At 43.0% G+C, this 15,964-nt stretch overlaps 2 protein-coding genes across 2 annotated transcripts; both read right to left on the bottom strand.

The window, feature by feature from the left end:
• Positions 1-11,570: 11,570 nt before the first annotated feature.
• On the bottom strand, positions 11,571-12,565 carry LOC111066919 (E3 ubiquitin-protein ligase BRE1). Its single transcript, XM_022355870.2, has one exon. The coding sequence runs from the start codon at positions 12,387-12,389 to the stop codon at positions 11,694-11,696; it is 696 nt and encodes a 231-aa protein (XP_022211562.2). The 5' UTR covers positions 12,390-12,565; the 3' UTR covers positions 11,571-11,693.
• A 2,261-nt stretch (positions 12,566-14,826) lies between these two features.
• LOC111066921 lies at positions 14,827-15,964 on the bottom strand. Its single transcript, XM_022355871.2, has 3 exons — positions 15,858-15,964; positions 15,602-15,781; positions 14,827-15,543 (listed from the first exon to the last, which is right to left on the bottom strand). Exons 1-3 carry the CDS (start codon positions 15,906-15,908, stop codon positions 15,250-15,252), a joined length of 525 nt encoding a protein of 174 aa, XP_022211563.2. The 5' UTR covers positions 15,909-15,964; the 3' UTR covers positions 14,827-15,249.

The following is a 15,964-nucleotide window of genomic DNA, read 5'->3' as shown; positions in this document are numbered from 1 at the left end:
GAGAAATTAAAAAAACCAGCGACCTTCTGCTGATTTCTGTTCGCCTGGTATCTCAGATTTGAATTTAACGGTTTTCTGCCATTTGAGCGGTGGAAAGTGAAGGCAGAAAATGAGAGATATTGGATCGAAAAAAGAGAGCAACGAAATACAAAGAGAAACAATAAAAAAAGATAAATTTGAGCGGTGGAAAGTGGAGGCAAAAGGAGGATATTGGATCGAAAAGGAGAGCAACGAAATACAAGGAACAACAAAAAAAGAAATATTAAAAAACCAGCGACCTTCTGCTGATTTCTGTTCGCCTGGTATCTCAGATTTGAATTTAACGGTTTTCTGCCATTTGAGCGGTGGAAAGTGGAGGCAGAAAATGAGAGAAATTGGATCGGAAAAAGAGAGCAGCGAAATACAAAGAGAAACAATAAAAAAAGAGAAATTAAAAAAACCAGCGACCTTCTGCTGATTTCTGTTCGCCTGGTATCTCAGATTTGAATTTAACGGTTTTCTGCCATTTGAGCGGTGGAAAGTGGAGGCAGAAAATGAGAGAAATTGGATCGAAAAAAGAGAGCAACGAAATACAAAGAGAAACAATAAAAAAAGATAAATTAAAAAAACCAGCGACCTTCTGCTGATTTCTGTTCGCCTGGTATCTCAGATTTGAATTTAACGGTTTTCTGCCATTTGAGCGGTGGAAAGTGGAGGCAGAAAATGAGAGAAATTGGATCGAAAAAAGAGAGCAACGAAATACAAAGAGAAACAATAAAAAAAGAGAAATTAAAAAAACCAGCGACCTTCTGCTGATTTCTGTTCGCCTGGTATCTCAGATTTGAATTTAACGGTTTTCTGCCATTTGAGCGGTGGAAAGTGGAGGCAGAAAATGAGAGAAATTGGATCGAAAAAAGAGAGAAATGAAATACAAAGAGAAACAATAAAAAAAGAGAAATTAAAAAAACAAGCGACCTTCTGCTGATTTCTGTTCGCCTGGTATCTCAGATTTGAATTAAACGGTTTTCTGCCATTTGAGCGGTGGAAAGTGGAGGCAGAAAATGAGAGATATTGGATCGAAAAAAGAGAGCAACGAAATACAAAGAGAAACAATAAAAAAAGATAAATTAAAAAAACCAGCGACCTTCTGCTGATTTCTGTTCGCCTGGTATCTCAGATTTGAATTTAACGGTTTTCTGCCATTTGAGCGGTGGAAAGTGGAGGCAGAAAATGAGAGAAATTAGATCGAAAAAAGAGAGCAACGAACTACAAAGAGAAACAAGAAAAAAAGAAAAATTAAAAAAACCAGCGACCTTCTGCTGATTTCTGTTCGCCTGGTATTTCAGATTTGAATTTAACGGTTTTCTGCCATTTGAGCGGTGGAAAGTGGAGGCAGAAAATGAGAGAAATTAGATCGAAAAAAGAGAGCAACGAAATACAAAGAGAAACAAGAAAAAAAGAAAAATTAAAAAAACCAGCGACCTTCTGCTGATTTCTGTTCGCCTGGTATCTCAGATTTCAATTTAACGGTTTTCTGCCATTTGAGCGGTGGAAAGTGGAGGCAGAAAATGAGAGATATTGGATCGAAAAAAGAGAGCAACGAAATACAAAGAGAAACAATAAAAAAAGATAAATTAAAAAAACCAGCGACCTTCTGCTGATTTCTGTTCGCCTGGTATCTCAGATTTGAATTTAACGGTTTTCTGCCATTTGAGCGGTGGAAAGTGGAGGCAGAAAATGAGAGAAATTGGATCGAAAAAAGAGAGCAACGAAATACAAAGAGAAACAATAAAAAAAGATAAATTAAAAAAACCAGCGACCTTCTGCTGATTTCTGTTCGCCTGGTATCTCAGATTTGAATTTAACGGTTTTCTGCCATTTGAGCGGTGGAAAGTGAAGGCAGAAAATGAGAGATATTGGATCGAAAAAAGAGAGCAACGAAATACAAAGAGAAACAATAAAAAAAGAGAAATTAAAAAAACCAGCGACCTTCTGCTGATTTCTGTTCGCCTGGTATCTCAGATTTGAATTTAACGGTTTTCTGCCATTTGAGCGGTGCAAAGTGGAGGCAGAAAATGAGAGAAATTAGATCGAAAAAAGAGAGCAACGAAATAATAAGAGTAACAAGAAAAAAAGAGAAATTAAAAAAACCAGCGACCATCTGCTGATTTCTGTTCGCCTGGTATTTCAGATTTGAATTTAACGGTTTTCTGCCATTTGAGCGGTGGAAAGTGGAGGCAGAAAATGAGAGAAATTAGATCGAAAAAAGAGAGCAACGAACTACAAAGAGAAACAAGAAAAAAAGAGAAATTAAAAAAACCAGCGACCTTCTGCTGATTTCTGTTCGCCTGGTATTTCAGATTTGAATTTAACGGTTTCCTGCCGTTTGAGCGGTGGAAAGTGGAGGCAGAAAATGAGAGAAATTAGATCGAAAAAAGAGAGCAACGAAATACAAAGAGAAACAAGAAAAAAAGAGAAATTAAAAAAACCAGCGACCTTCTGCTGATTTCTGTTCGCCTGGTGTCTCAGATTTGAATTTAACGGTTTTCTGCCATTTGAGCGGTGGAAAGTGGAGGCAGAAAATGAGAGAAATTGGATCGAAAAAAGAGAGCAACGAAATACAAAGAGAAACAAGAAAAAAAGAGAAATTAAAAAAACCAGCGACCTTCTGCTGATTTCTGTTCGCCTGGTGTCTCAGATTTGAATTTAACGGTTTTCTGCCATTTGAGCGGTGGAAAGTGGAGGCAGAAAATGAGAGAAATGTGATCGAAAAAAGAGAGCAACGAAATACAAAGAGAAACAAGAAAAAAGATAAATTAAAAAAACCAGCGACCTTTTGCTGATTTCTGTTCGCCTGGTATCTCAGATTTGAATTTAACGGTTTTCTGCCATTTGAGCGGTGGAAAGTGGAGGCAGAAAATGAGAGAAATTAGATCGAAAAAAGAGAGCAACGAAATATAAAGAGAAACAAGAAAAAAGAGAAATTAAAAAAACCAGCGACCTTCTGCTGATTTCTGTTCGCCTGGTATCTCAGATTTGAATTTAACGGTTTCCTGCCGTTTGAGCGGTGGAAAGTGGAGGCAGAAAATGAGAGAAATTAGATCGAAAAAAGAGAGCAACGAAATGCAAAGAGAAACAAGAAAAAAAGAGAAATTAAAAAAAACCAGCGACCTTCTGCTGATTTCTGTTCGCCTGGTATATCAGATTTGAATTTAACGGTTTTCTGCCATTTGAGCGGTGGAAAGTGGAGGCAGAAAATGAGAGAAATGTGATCGAAAAAAGAGAGCAACGAAATACAAAGAGAAACAAGAAAAAAGATAAATTAAAAAAACCAGCGACCTTTTGCTGATTTCTGTTCGCCTGGTATCTCAGATTTGAATTTAACGGTTTTCTGCCATTTGAGCGGTGGAAAGTGGAGGCAGAAAATGAGAGAAATTAGATCGAAAAAAGAGAGCAACGAAATATAAAGAGAAACAAGAAAAAAAGATAAATTAAAAAAACCAGCGACCTTCTGCTGATTTCTGTTCGCCTGGTATCTCAGATTTGAATTTAACGGTTTTCTGCCATTTGAGCGGTGGAAAGTGGAGGCAGAAAATGAGAGAAATTAGATCGAAAAAAGAGAGCAACGAAATACAAAGAGAAACAAGAAAATAAGAGAAATTAAAAAAACCAGCGACCATCTGCTGATTTCTGTTCGCCTGGTATTTCAGATTTGAATTTAACGGTTTTCTGCCATTTGAGCGGTGGAAAGTGGAGGCAGAAAATGAGAGAAATTAGATCGAAAAAAGAGAGCAACGAACTACAAAGAGAAACAAGAAAAAAAGAGAAATTAAAAAAACCAGCGACCTTCTGCTGATTTCTGCTCGCCTGGTATTTCAGATTTGAATTTAACGGTTTCCTGCCGTTTGAGCGGTGGAAAGTGGAGGCAGAAAATGAGAGAAATTAGATCGAAAAAAGAGAGCAACGAAATACAAAGAGAAACAAGAAAAAAGAGAAATTAAAAAAACCAGCGACCTTCTGCTGATTTCTGTTCGCCTGGTGTCTCAGATTTGAATTTAACGGTTTTCTGCCATTTGAGCGGTGGAAAGTGGAGGCAGAAAATGAGAGAAATTGGATCGAAAAAAGAGAGCAACGAAATTCAAAGAGAAACAAGAAAAAAAGAGAAATTAAAAAAAACCAGCGACCTTCTGCTGATTTCTGTTCGCCTGGTATATCAGATTTGAATTTAACGGTTTTCTGCCATTTGAGCGGTGCAAAGTGGAGGCAGAAAATGAGAGAAATTAGATCGAAAAAAGAGAGCAACGAAATACAAAGAGAAACAAGAAAAAAAGATAAATTAAAAAAACCAGCGACCTTCTGCTGATTTCTGTTCGCCTGGTGTCTCAGATTTGAATTTAACGGTTTTCTGCCATTTGAGCGGTGGAAAGTGGAGGCAGAAAATGAGAGAAATGTGATCGAAAAAAGAGAGCAACGAAATACAAAGAGAAACAAGAAAAAAAGATAAATTAAAAAAACCAGCGACCTTTTGCTGATTTCTGTTCGCCTGGTATCTCAGATTTGAATTTAACGGTTTTCTGCCATTTGCGCGGTGGAAAGTGGAGGCAGAAAATGAGAGAAATTAGATCGAAAAAAGAGAGCAACGAAATACAAAGAGAAACAAGAAAATAAGAGAAATTAAAAAAACCAGCGACCTTCTGCTGATTTCTGTTCGCCTGGTATCTCAGATTTGAATTTAACGGTTTTCTGCCATTTGCGCGGTGGAAAGTGGAGGCAGAAAATGAGAGAAATTGGATCGAAAAAAGAGAGCAACGAAATACAAAGAGAAACAAGAAAAAAGAGAAATTAAAAAAACCAGCGACCTTTTGCTGATTTCTGTTCGCCTGGTATCTCAGATTTGAATTTAACGGTTTTCTGCCATTTGCGCGGTGGAAAGTGGAGGCAGAAAATGAGAGAAATTAGATCGAAAAAAGAGAGCAACGAAATACAAAGAGAAACAAGAAAAAAAGAGAAATTAAAAAAAACCAGCGACCTTCTGCTGATTTCTGCTCGCCTGGTATCTCAGATTTGAATTTAACGGTTTTCTGCCATTTGAGCGGTGGAAAGTGGAGGCAGAAAATGAGAGAAATTAGATCGAAAAAGAGAGCAACGAAATACAAAGAGAAACATGAAAAAACGAATATGCACGGAACATGCAAAAATAATGAATCAGGGGAGAAAACCCCACATCAATGGCAAGTGTTTGGATTGGCAAAATTTAGTTCGAGGGGTGCATAAATTAATGAAAAATCTGATTCAGGGGCGAGGGTGTGGCGCTCCGGGTGTTGCTCGAATTTGTTATTTATGTGGCATATTTTCGTATAAATGAATGTAAATTGAATGTTGTGATGGGGTTCTTTTTTTCAATTACAGCTCATAATGGCGTATGAGTGTTATTAAATGAAAGGAGCGTTGCACACACATAGCAGTGGGATGTGTTTGGGCCAGGTACGAGTATGCTAACTATTTTTTTAAGTAGTCATATAAAAAAAATGTCTCACAAGCACCCTCAAATGATAGTCGTTAACCCGGCTCTGACTGGCTGAATGGAAGTAGTACGTTGGAAGTGGGTGAGTTGGGAAAAACATTAGCAACTCGAAGGGGAACGTAAGTTGGGGGAAAGCTTTGATCTTGGGTAAGACTTATAGGAATTGTATTTATAGCCATTTGATAAGTCGAGGATTATGCTGCTTAAATTTTAATCATGTTTTGGGCTTGAAAAAATATAGCACTATGTATAAAATTTTACTTGAATGTTAGTTAAAGATAAATCGTTCTTTAGCTTCAACAAAACTTGCCACTTTTCCGTTGTTGCTGTCCATTAAAATGATTTATAAGATAAGAGCATAGTGGCAGTGCCAGCCATAACTAGCCCACAAATCGTGAACAAAACTAGCTGAACACCGCCATTGACATAGTCTCGTACCGAGACCAAATGTAGCCGAAGGTTAGGAGTCAAACGTGCGCATTCCACACACCCGTGAACTAGTTGCAAGAGCAACAGGAACTTTTGGGAATCTTGGATGTTTGTTTGCCCACTGGCAGCTCATGGCATGGCTGCTCAGGGAAGGGGTGAATAAGAGTGGAGATAACATCATCAGCTTGCTCTGGCTTAATGGCCAACCCAGCCCAACCACCCAGCCACCCACACACCTGGCTCGGTTGCCTAATTGTGGCCAGGATTTCGGTAGTTTTCCCAGCCAGGTATATCATTCTCTTTGGACATTGGATGTGGCTTTGCTTTGGGCATTGGCTTTGGCTTTGTCATGGGCTTTGCATTCTGTCCGGCGATGAGGGGCCTTTTAGTTTGCGTTCATATGTTAATATGTGAGCCAAAGGTTGAAGTCGTGCGCCGACCCTGCTGCCTTCCATTGTTTGCCTCTAATTAAAAGCCGCACACACATGTCCCCTTTGCTGGGCCCTCTCAGGTTACAATTTAACACTGTCACGCATCGTTTCGTGCCACTTTTGGCCAAAAGGCGAAGGTAAAGTCAACGGAAAAGGCAATGCCTAATCACCGAGATGGGTCGTCTACTCGTACGCACGCCCGCCCAAGAGTTACAATTAGTCTAATGAAAGCGGCATCAGACTGCGTAATTTTGTGGCCAATTTTCATTTGGAATACGTCTAGCACAGGCAGACTGAGATCTTTTCTCTGGAACTGTGTGTTCGCTTTACTTGTTTGTTTGTTTGTTTGTTTGTTTTATGCGTGCATTTGCCTTTTGCCAATTAAAATAAATTATAATCCAATTTATCCGAAAAAGGACAAACGAATTAAATCTGCACTCTCCCAGAACTTTACACAATTACCCTCAGATTTATAGCATTGCAGACAGCGACAGGAACAGGGACAGGGACAGCAGCAACAAAGTCACGAGTTGCGAGTCGCTAGTCGGGCTGCTTCATTGTCTCTGGGGAAGTAAATTCATTTGCTTAAAACGCGAATTGTAAAGTATAATGAAAAGCCTTCATCCTTCGATGGGATGTCGCAGACAGACTGATGTCTGATGTCTGTCTGGGCATTTCCTTTTTGTTCGGTTCGTTTTTTTTTTCTTTCTGTTTGCTCTTCTACCATTGCCTGGCTAAAACGATTTTTTCCTTTCCCCCTTGGCATCGACCGGAGCTTGTCGAAAGCATTTTGACGGTTGAAAAGTTAAATGTCCCCCACTGGGAATTTCCATCTGCTCTAACCATTAACCGAACAATTTAAGGGCTCAAAGTCGAAGCCCAAAAAAGTTAACCTGGAAATTAGTAGCCATCGCAGGGCTCTTGGCTCAATGAGCTAGATTGGCTATGAGCACGCAACAACAGGCGTGCACTGAAGAGTGCAGCTCTATGTATAGAAAACCAATAAAATTATCCTATAGAAATTAAATCGTCGAACTTTCAAATTTCATATCACAAATATGGAATGTGAATTAGGCTATGTAAAAACAAAATGGTTTCTTTGTTACCAACAAAATAACGTTTTTAACAAAGTGAACACTTTGGTAATCCCTAGATTTTTGTGTTATTTAATTTATTTATATTTTATTTATATTAAATTAAATATCGTGACCTAACTAGGACAAAATCATTAGTTGCAGGGACCCAAAACGGGTACAATACTATTTATCCTCCCCTTGCTCCCCTTGCTACCATGCTCATTGCTGACAATGAGCAGAATTCATGTGGCTAACTACCTGTGGATATTCCCTGGCCGACCCTGCCGCCTTGGCCGATGCATGCTGCAATTTGGAAAATAACTTTGGCCGGCAGAAACAGGGGCGGGTTTGGATTTTGGCCTGGCCCTTGCAGTTGCACTCGGGGCTGTGTGCGTGGCGTGTCTGTTTTAATTAGTGAATGCAGAACGTTGAGTGTCTGCTAATTGTGGGTATCCCAGCAGGATATGGGCACGGGGCATACCCTTTGATTTGACGACGTTGAGTGTGTGGCAGCTGTAATTAGTGATAATGGCAATTAAAACGGAGAAAAGTTCCGGCAACAAATGTCGGACAGCCTCATTGGCCTGCCAATCCCGGCCCGGTGTCAGTCGGAGTTGGACTGCGACCCCCGGCTCTATTTATAATTTAATGGCGAATCTTTAAAGCTGGCGAATTCCTCCCTGGCGGCAAACTTTGAGCGTTGACAGCTCCGGCACATCAGTCGGCAAAAAGTCTCTTCCAGGCTCTGCAGCTCCGAGGCTGACTCTAAAGTGGTAAAAACTTTTGCGGTGATAAGCGTCGAGCAACTCTGACACTGGCTGGGGTTGCCTGTTTTGGGGCTCGGGTCGGGTGGTGTTGTCGGTCGGTGTTGGTGCCGCTCGGTGTTGGTGGTGGTAGTGATGGCAATGGCGATGGCTTGTGGCATCGCATGAAAGTATGCAACAGTTTTTCAGCTTCCGCATCATGCCCAACTTGTTACTGCAGCCACAAGGAAGTTAAGATTATGTCTGCCCCGGCTCCCCCGCTACACAAGCTGCTGTTGCTGATGTTTTGGGGTTGATGTCGCATTGTTGTCGGGGCTGCTGCTGCTGCCTTTTGCATCTGTTTTTGTCGTCATATCAGTTCTCGTCTGAATAGACACGTTATCTATACACAATATGGCTTAAAGTGAGCTCGACAGGGCCATCGAGGTGTGAGCTGGTGTGGCAGGCACTGCACGTTTTGAATGATACTCTCGACCTCAGCTCGGCCTCAGCTCGGTCTCAGCTCGGTCTCAGCTTCAACTGAACTCGTTAGCCTGCTCAGCACACAATGTCGTGCATTTCTTTGTGTGTGTTTTCAATCCCTGCCACCGACTCTGCCTCTGTCTCAGACGTGCCGTGCCATTGTGCTCACACAATCTCCTTACCCCTGCCCCGGAACCTGCCCCATACTCACACACAAGCTCATGTGCTGGCAACTTTTGGCCGCTTGAGTTTTGCCAGCAATTATCAACTGCCAAAAGCAGGGCAAAAATTCCTGCGGCTGCTCGTTAGCCACACTTGTTTCTGCATAGTCACAGTCTCATATACTCGTATGCAGATTAATCAACTGAAATAAATCTAAATGAACGCAAAGCAATTCAATTGAAACTCTCATTTCAACAACATTTCGCAATAAGTTGGTCTGGCCTGGCTGCGTAACAATGCAATATTTTATAGCCAAACAGCCGTCCACCTGTACAGTGAGCACCACTGGGAGCACTTGCCTCTCCCCTCTTAGCCACATAAATTGGATTCGTTCGACAGGCCGCCCCGACATGTCTGCACTCGCATATTTGCCTCTACATTTACACTTGGGGAAATTGAAACAAGTTGAAAACAAGTTGAGGTCTTTTAAATAACATCCTTTAACATGAATGGGATCGTTGCCTACACACAGGAACGCCTTTCTGCATAATCAGTGATCGAACAAATAGGACTATCCGGACTATATTCTGTACTCTCTCTTCAAATGGATCTTACGCTGTTCAATTTCTTTGTGTGTATTACTGTTGCCACTGTTGAAATGCTGTAGCAAAGTTTAAGTTTGGAATTGCACTTTATTTCATTGGACGACACTCGAATCGGCATAAATAATTCATGCTTGATAAATTAAACAATATACTAAGCAGCCATTTGTTATGCATAAAGTATACGCCATGTGCGCCAGACTGTAACACACCCACGCACCGACACACAGACACACAGACAAGAGGCAGATAGAGAGGAGCAATAAGCGACAATTGCAACGCCTGCAAGGCCCAAAGCGGAAACGGAAACGTGCATAGTGCATGCCATTTGCACAAATATGGCATGGGGTTGGTGGGGGGTTGGACGGATCGGATGGTAACGGGAACTTGTCTGAGCCGCTACCACTATGCATTGTCTGTGAACAATTTGTTGTTGTGATGGCCGTTTATTTATGGCTGCTTAGAATAAGTCCTACTCTAAGGAGGCCCACAATAAGTGATGGCTGGGGGGTCGTGTCCATTCATTGTTGAGAGTTTTAGAGATGAGCTTAAAGGTTGAAAAATATGTTAATGGCTCGAATAAATGCACTAATGCAGCCAATGTCCCAACTGGGAGAACCCACAGCAAAGGAGGGGTCCCCGGCTAACCAGATTCCTAATTAACCAACCTTGACAATTACTCATAATCACTGCTGGTAGCCCTTACCACTGCCGGGGGGAACGTGCCGCAGTGCAAACACAACAGTAATTATGTAATGAATAAAAGCCACATTACCGTTGCAGCTGGGGCGAGGTGGGCAGGGATCCTGGACCCTAAATGACGCCTGTCGTGTGTCGCTCTTTTCAATAGCCTAGCCGTCAGATACTGTAATTGAAATGAAAATTACTGCAGCTGGCAGGGCAGAGTAGGGGCAGAGAAGGGGCAGGAGCAGGGTATGAGCTAGTGCTGCAGTAGGACCAGCACCCCGAACCCGTACAGTGTGGCTGTGACCCCCTCGGTGTCCCCTGTGTGCGACAAGCGATGGTAGAATAGGGCGTACATAATTACGTATACGTCATTTGCTATAAGGCAGCATTCATTTATGTTGATATGTCGGCTAAAGCTTGGTAATATTTCGGTTAAGGCGAAAGGGAACAAAGTAGCCGAACCCACAAACACTTTCACAGAATCCCCACACACACACGCACACTCGTGCCAAGCAATTTCCTTTGCTTTGTTGTGCAGCAAGCGGAAGATTTTAATGATGCCGTCGGTTTAGTCCGACTGGTACGGTACTGCTAGGCGGCAGTCCGAAAGCATGGCACTGGTACCCCCTCCTACGTGAATTTGGCATTTCCGAAGGCAGCCACGTGGAAGATCGATGGACGTTGTTCTACTGCCTAGCGCAACGTAGCGTAGGGAGCACAGTTTCGCCGCGTCGTGTCTCGTGCGGTCCTGGCTATTAAGTTAATTTAATGCAATTTAAAACGCCTCTGCCGCGGGGTTCAGGCATGGTGCCATGCGCATATAAAAGCCCACCCTCCTTCTGGCACTTTGCTTTCGAGCCTCGATGGCACATAGACTTCTGGCACTTTGCTTTCTCAATAGGTTATGTCTTACATCTAATTAATTATAAATATGCCGCCTTGACCACGAATTGCTTCTAACTGCAGACACTTGATTGAGCTGTCACCAACCGAAAACCAATTAAATTTTGCTAGCACAATTCGGCCGATCATTTCCTCCCAGAGGCTCCATGGGTTATGCTATCTTTGTTCTTTTCCTGTTACTGCCTAAAAATCGGTGGTTCTGAGCTTTAACATTGAGTTTGAAGAGCAGCTTAAGATTGGGTTAAAGTTTTCGACCTTAAGGGTGCTTTCTTTCGGTCTAAGTTTGGCCAACTGCCTCTGGAATATATTGTTTCAGCTGGCCATTGCCAAGCCCCAGACTTTGCTCCTGTTGCGTGCAACAACTTTAACTTTGCCGTCGAGTTGATCAAATATTTCGGTGTTTACGTCAAGTTGGGCGAGTTGCGAGTTCGGGCTGGTTGGGTGGATGGCAAGCTGCGCCCAAAATTGGTCTCTTCTTAGCCACTTCTTCTACAAAAGCAAGAAAGAAAATAAATAGTGCGAATAATTTGAAAGTAAACTCTGAACTCTGATGGCTTTGGGTAATTTATTTCAGGTCTTCCAAATGTATGCAAACTGTTGCAGTATTGCCGAACGTTAATATTTAAACTAAACACTGTCTTTCCCAAAGCTGATAACGTCTGTAATTATCTCTTCTAGTTAAACGAGACTCGACACCACAATAAACACAGGATACCGATGCACAGCACCTGGATCCACTGTAGGAGGTCCAACAGCTGAATAGTGCGTGGATAATTGGTGCGCAGAATCCCAAGCACATAAAATAAATTGCGGCTCAACTGCTGAGCATCCTCCATCCGCTCGTAGAAAGTGAACCAGTTGGGAACATTGTAAGCGTCGAAATAGAATCCCGTTGGGCGTGGCACGTTGCCCGGCTGGGCCGGCAAACAGTAACCAGCCGCATCGTTGGGCCCATCGCAGTGAAACGGAATGATGTCTTCGTGCAGGATCAATGGCCTTGAGCACCGGCAGCATTTGGGATGTGCTTTGTCGTGCAGCTGCGGCCACAGGCAGCCCCAGCAGTAGAAGTGCCCGCAGATGGTAATGACGCCCCAGCGCAAGTATTTGGCACACACGCAGCACTTGTATGGCTCTAGCTTTTTGTTTATGCGCTGCAATTGTTGATTATTGTTGTGTACTCGTAGCTGGAGATGTTCAACACGTTGAGTCGACTGGCGGCTGCAGTCCAAGCTCGAATCAAGGTGCTGGGAGCCAGATTCACCAGCCTGTTCGGCATCCGTTGTGCCTTCTGCTTGCTTCGTCTCAGATGGGATGATTTCATCTACCTCAGGGGAATCTTCAATCTCATTGTGATCGCCATCTCGCTCCATGATTCTTTCTGCTTCTGATAAGATATTATATGTATTGATTTTATGTTTTCCTTTAGTTTTATTCACTTGTGACAAAGCTGGCTAAGGCTATCTTCGAATCAGGTTTCTGCTACACTTGATAACAAATATTACCAATAGTACGAGCTTAATGTACATAAATAAAAAAGCGATTTGTTATGGTTAAATATATGCTGAGGTGTTTTTTTTAGTTTAATGCTTTGGCTACTTGATTCATTTTTATTTAGTGAGCACTCTGCTATCGTTGCAGCTCTTTTAACGACCCAAAAACTGGAGGATTATATAAAGTTTGTTATGGAAATGGGGAATTGTACGGATATGCAAGGGTTCGAAAGATTCCAGGCTGATTGATTGATTTATAATGGAATTGCATTGCATTGTATTGCAGCCGCCATTCGCTTGGGGACTTTCAGTTGCAGCGGAACCGTAGTGCCTAATATTAAATTTTGCCAGCCACTGGCATAATGCCAATGGCAATTAGACGAAAGCTGTTACAGCCCGCCACGGCTCGTAAATTCCGACCTACACACACCATGCACTTGACAGCCTCGTAAAAAAAAAAGAAAACTGCGAGCATTGGAGGAAGCAAAAATTCGCCAGATGTCTGACATATGTTGGAATAATTTATGCGAACGTTGAACCAGTGCAGCGCCGCGCTGTCGCTGTCAGCGCCCAGAACTCGACTTTGCAACTCCGATTCGGCTGCATTTAAATTCTGACAATTGTACACGCTGTCCTGTCCCGACACACATTGTTTAATCCTGAGGCCCAGCATCGAGTTGGTGGTTAATTAACCCACATTCGTGATCGTTGTCCATAATTAAAAGAAAATAAGCCCCGGGACAAACCAATAAACACAGAGGCACACACACTCACCAACGTGATAATGATCATAATAATAATAATAAAAGTTAATCATCACAATGGAATTGCCTACTTAATCGTACCGAGGTTTCATTTGTTAGTTGCAGAGCCGAAAAGTACCCTGTAACTTATGGTTATGGTTAGTTGCATCTATGATCTGTAGACCTGTTAAATTCTTTTATGTATAAAAGGGGGAAATAATGCGAGTAAGTTTGCACCAATGGGGAGCATGGAGAGCACAGAAAGTCGATGCCTTGCGAACGTGTCGGAAATTGAAAAGCTCACCTTTCTGCCCGCCGTCCAGCCACTTGAATTGAAAGGAGCGGGAAATATTGTACATTAATTGTGACTTTTTCACATTTTACCGACTGCTGACATTTATCAGGCATTAATAATTACGTGTTAATACGTGAAATATGATTAACATTTTATCAGTTTACATGAATCATTTTTGCACGCGATTGTTCGCTGGCAGCATAATTTTTGTAGCCACGGATTGCCGGACAGGACAGCTTGGCTGAGCCAGAGCCAGGGCCAGTGGCGTGCAAACAACGCCATTTTATTGCCTTCATTTGGCTGGATGACCGCAGTGAGACTGATAGGATTGCAGCCCCAGCCGGAGAGTACGGGTTACGTAGAGCTGCTGCTCTAGTCATCCTTTGTTTTCCTATTTGATTTTGGTATGGGGGGGGGAGGCAGTCCAGTGTCATACACTTCGTATACGCAATAAGTGGGCAAAAGCAGCAGGGAGCAACAGAGGGATCGAATAACCGCATGCGCTGGCCATTAAATGCAACAATAAATTCGGAAGTTCACTCAGTTCCGACGACTGCCATGGAATTTCCGAAATTTAATTAGTTGGCATTTAATGTTAAACATTTTCAGTGTCCTTGCCAGTTGCCAGCACAGCGGCGCGGCGCGGCTGTCATTTTGTTTTTGCTTGCTTTTTATTTTATTTTTCAGTTAATTAAACGCACGCAAACATTTCGCCATTCTAAATTATACGCAATTAAATTCCAAATTACTTTCGACTCAGTTTCCAGGGCTTCTTGGCAGCGGCGCGGCAATAACTTAGCTGGAAATTTTATTGTAAGCCCCTCAGCCTTGCCTTGCCAAATGTCACTTTTGATGGGCAACCATTCGAGCGTAATTAGGCTGCTCTTCTTCTTGCGACCATACCCTTCCGAGCCCCCACCCACCCCTTGGAAAGTTAACTTTAACTTTTGCGCTGGCGAAGTTATTTGAAAGCCTTTAAGTTTGTGTTTAACTTCGTTTGTCTGCCGTTGAAAATTGCACTACTGTCTGCCGGCTTCATTATGCAAAATGCAATACACAAGCCCATGTGAAGAGGCTGCTTGTCTTCCTTATGAGTTTTCATGCTCAGACCTGACTGCCTTGCCTCGAAAGAAGCCATAGCCATACACCCACCCTCGCCACCCCTGGCATCAGCTGCATCGGTCTGATGGCATTTTCATTACCCTACCAAAAGAGAGGAGTATCAACTCGATTCGAAACTGTCGGCAAAAGCCAAGCCCTGAGTTAAGTTCTGGAAATGTAAGTAAACAAATTTCATATATTATATATGTACATCGTCTCAGAAAGGGAATCCATTACATGTGGACATGGGTGGGAGTCCGTACAAGAGCATCTCGACATCGAATTGCTGATGGCACTGCCACATGCCCGTTCATACTTTTTTCGCATCACCTGTGAAAAGGAAGCGCCCAGACAGAACCGAATCTGTGTGTCAGTGGGCATTGGGATGGGACTGGGGGGACCCTGCACTGTGTCTGTGCCTTGCGTCGCACGAGTATAATATTTATATTATTGCAACTGCGGCGCCACATTGCTACGACATGAAATGTTTGGCGTTGCATGAAAACCAAACTTTATTTGCGATCCCACGACGCCGTCAACTGTGCCGTTGACTTCTCGTTGCAGTACCAACAATAAAGACGCTGATGACGCAGACAGCTGCTTAGGGCCCTGCCTTCTGGGCCCTGAGAGCCGCGGCCCTTTTGCGCATCTTCTGGCGCCGCATCTTTTTGTGCTTTCTTATGATCGTCACAAAGACGACCATCATAACGATGAGAAGGAGGAGAATGGTTAGGATCGATAGACCCAGGCTAAGGGACTTGCAGGCAATGTCATATTTGGTGAAGAGGCCGCTGATGTCCGTCGATTCCTTAAACTGTGAGAATGCCAGCAGCTTCATATACGCAATCGCAGCCACCAAGTTGGCGACTATCATCAGCAGCAGCGTCAGCAGAAGCTACATTTAGTGGAAATCGTGAGACCACCAATAGAAAGCGGCACAGTGGAACACTCACCGCGTACCGCATGTGCTGGCGGGTCCGGGAGTAATTCGAGTGGTACATCCAGGTGCTCAGGGCGTACAGACAGCAGAGGTAGGCGGTGCCGAAGCTGACGACCTGCTGCAGCAGCTGCTCATAACTGACGTAGACGGGCAGAGTGTTCGCAAAGAAGATGGCATTTAGCACAGAGAAGAGCTGCGGGGCACGGATATGGATATGAGCTGAATTGGATCGGGGTCAGGTCCGCAATTGGTACTCAGGTGCAACTAACCGCCGACAGCATGAGGATAATGGCAATCAGCTCCTTTCTGGAGATTCGCATTATAATGCGAGTTTCTTACTGGGAATTTCAAAGAGCAACACAATTCTGATTTTAGA

This window comes from Drosophila obscura, unplaced genomic scaffold (genome assembly GCF_018151105.1).
Source record: "Drosophila obscura isolate BZ-5 IFL unplaced genomic scaffold, ASM1815110v1 contig_150, whole genome shotgun sequence".
In the NCBI taxonomy this organism is placed as follows: domain Eukaryota; kingdom Metazoa; phylum Arthropoda; class Insecta; order Diptera; family Drosophilidae; genus Drosophila; species Drosophila obscura.
This window is presented reverse-complemented; position numbering and strand designations above follow the sequence as displayed.

Coding starts and splice junctions, on each gene's coding strand:
- LOC111066919 (XM_022355870.2), bottom strand. CDS start 12,389: ATGGAGCGAGATGGCGATCACAATGAGATTGAAGATTCCCCTGAGGTA.
- LOC111066921 (XM_022355871.2), bottom strand. CDS start 15,908: ATGCGAATCTCCAGAAAGGAGCTGATTGCCATTATCCTCATGCTGTCG. Junction 15,782..15,857: donor TTATCCTCATGCTGTCGGCG/GTTAGTTGCACC, acceptor CGTGCCCCGCAG/CTCTTCTCTGTGCTAAATGC. Junction 15,544..15,601: donor GCCAGCACATGCGGTACGCG/GTGAGTGTTCCA, acceptor CACTAAATGTAG/CTTCTGCTGACGCTGCTGCT.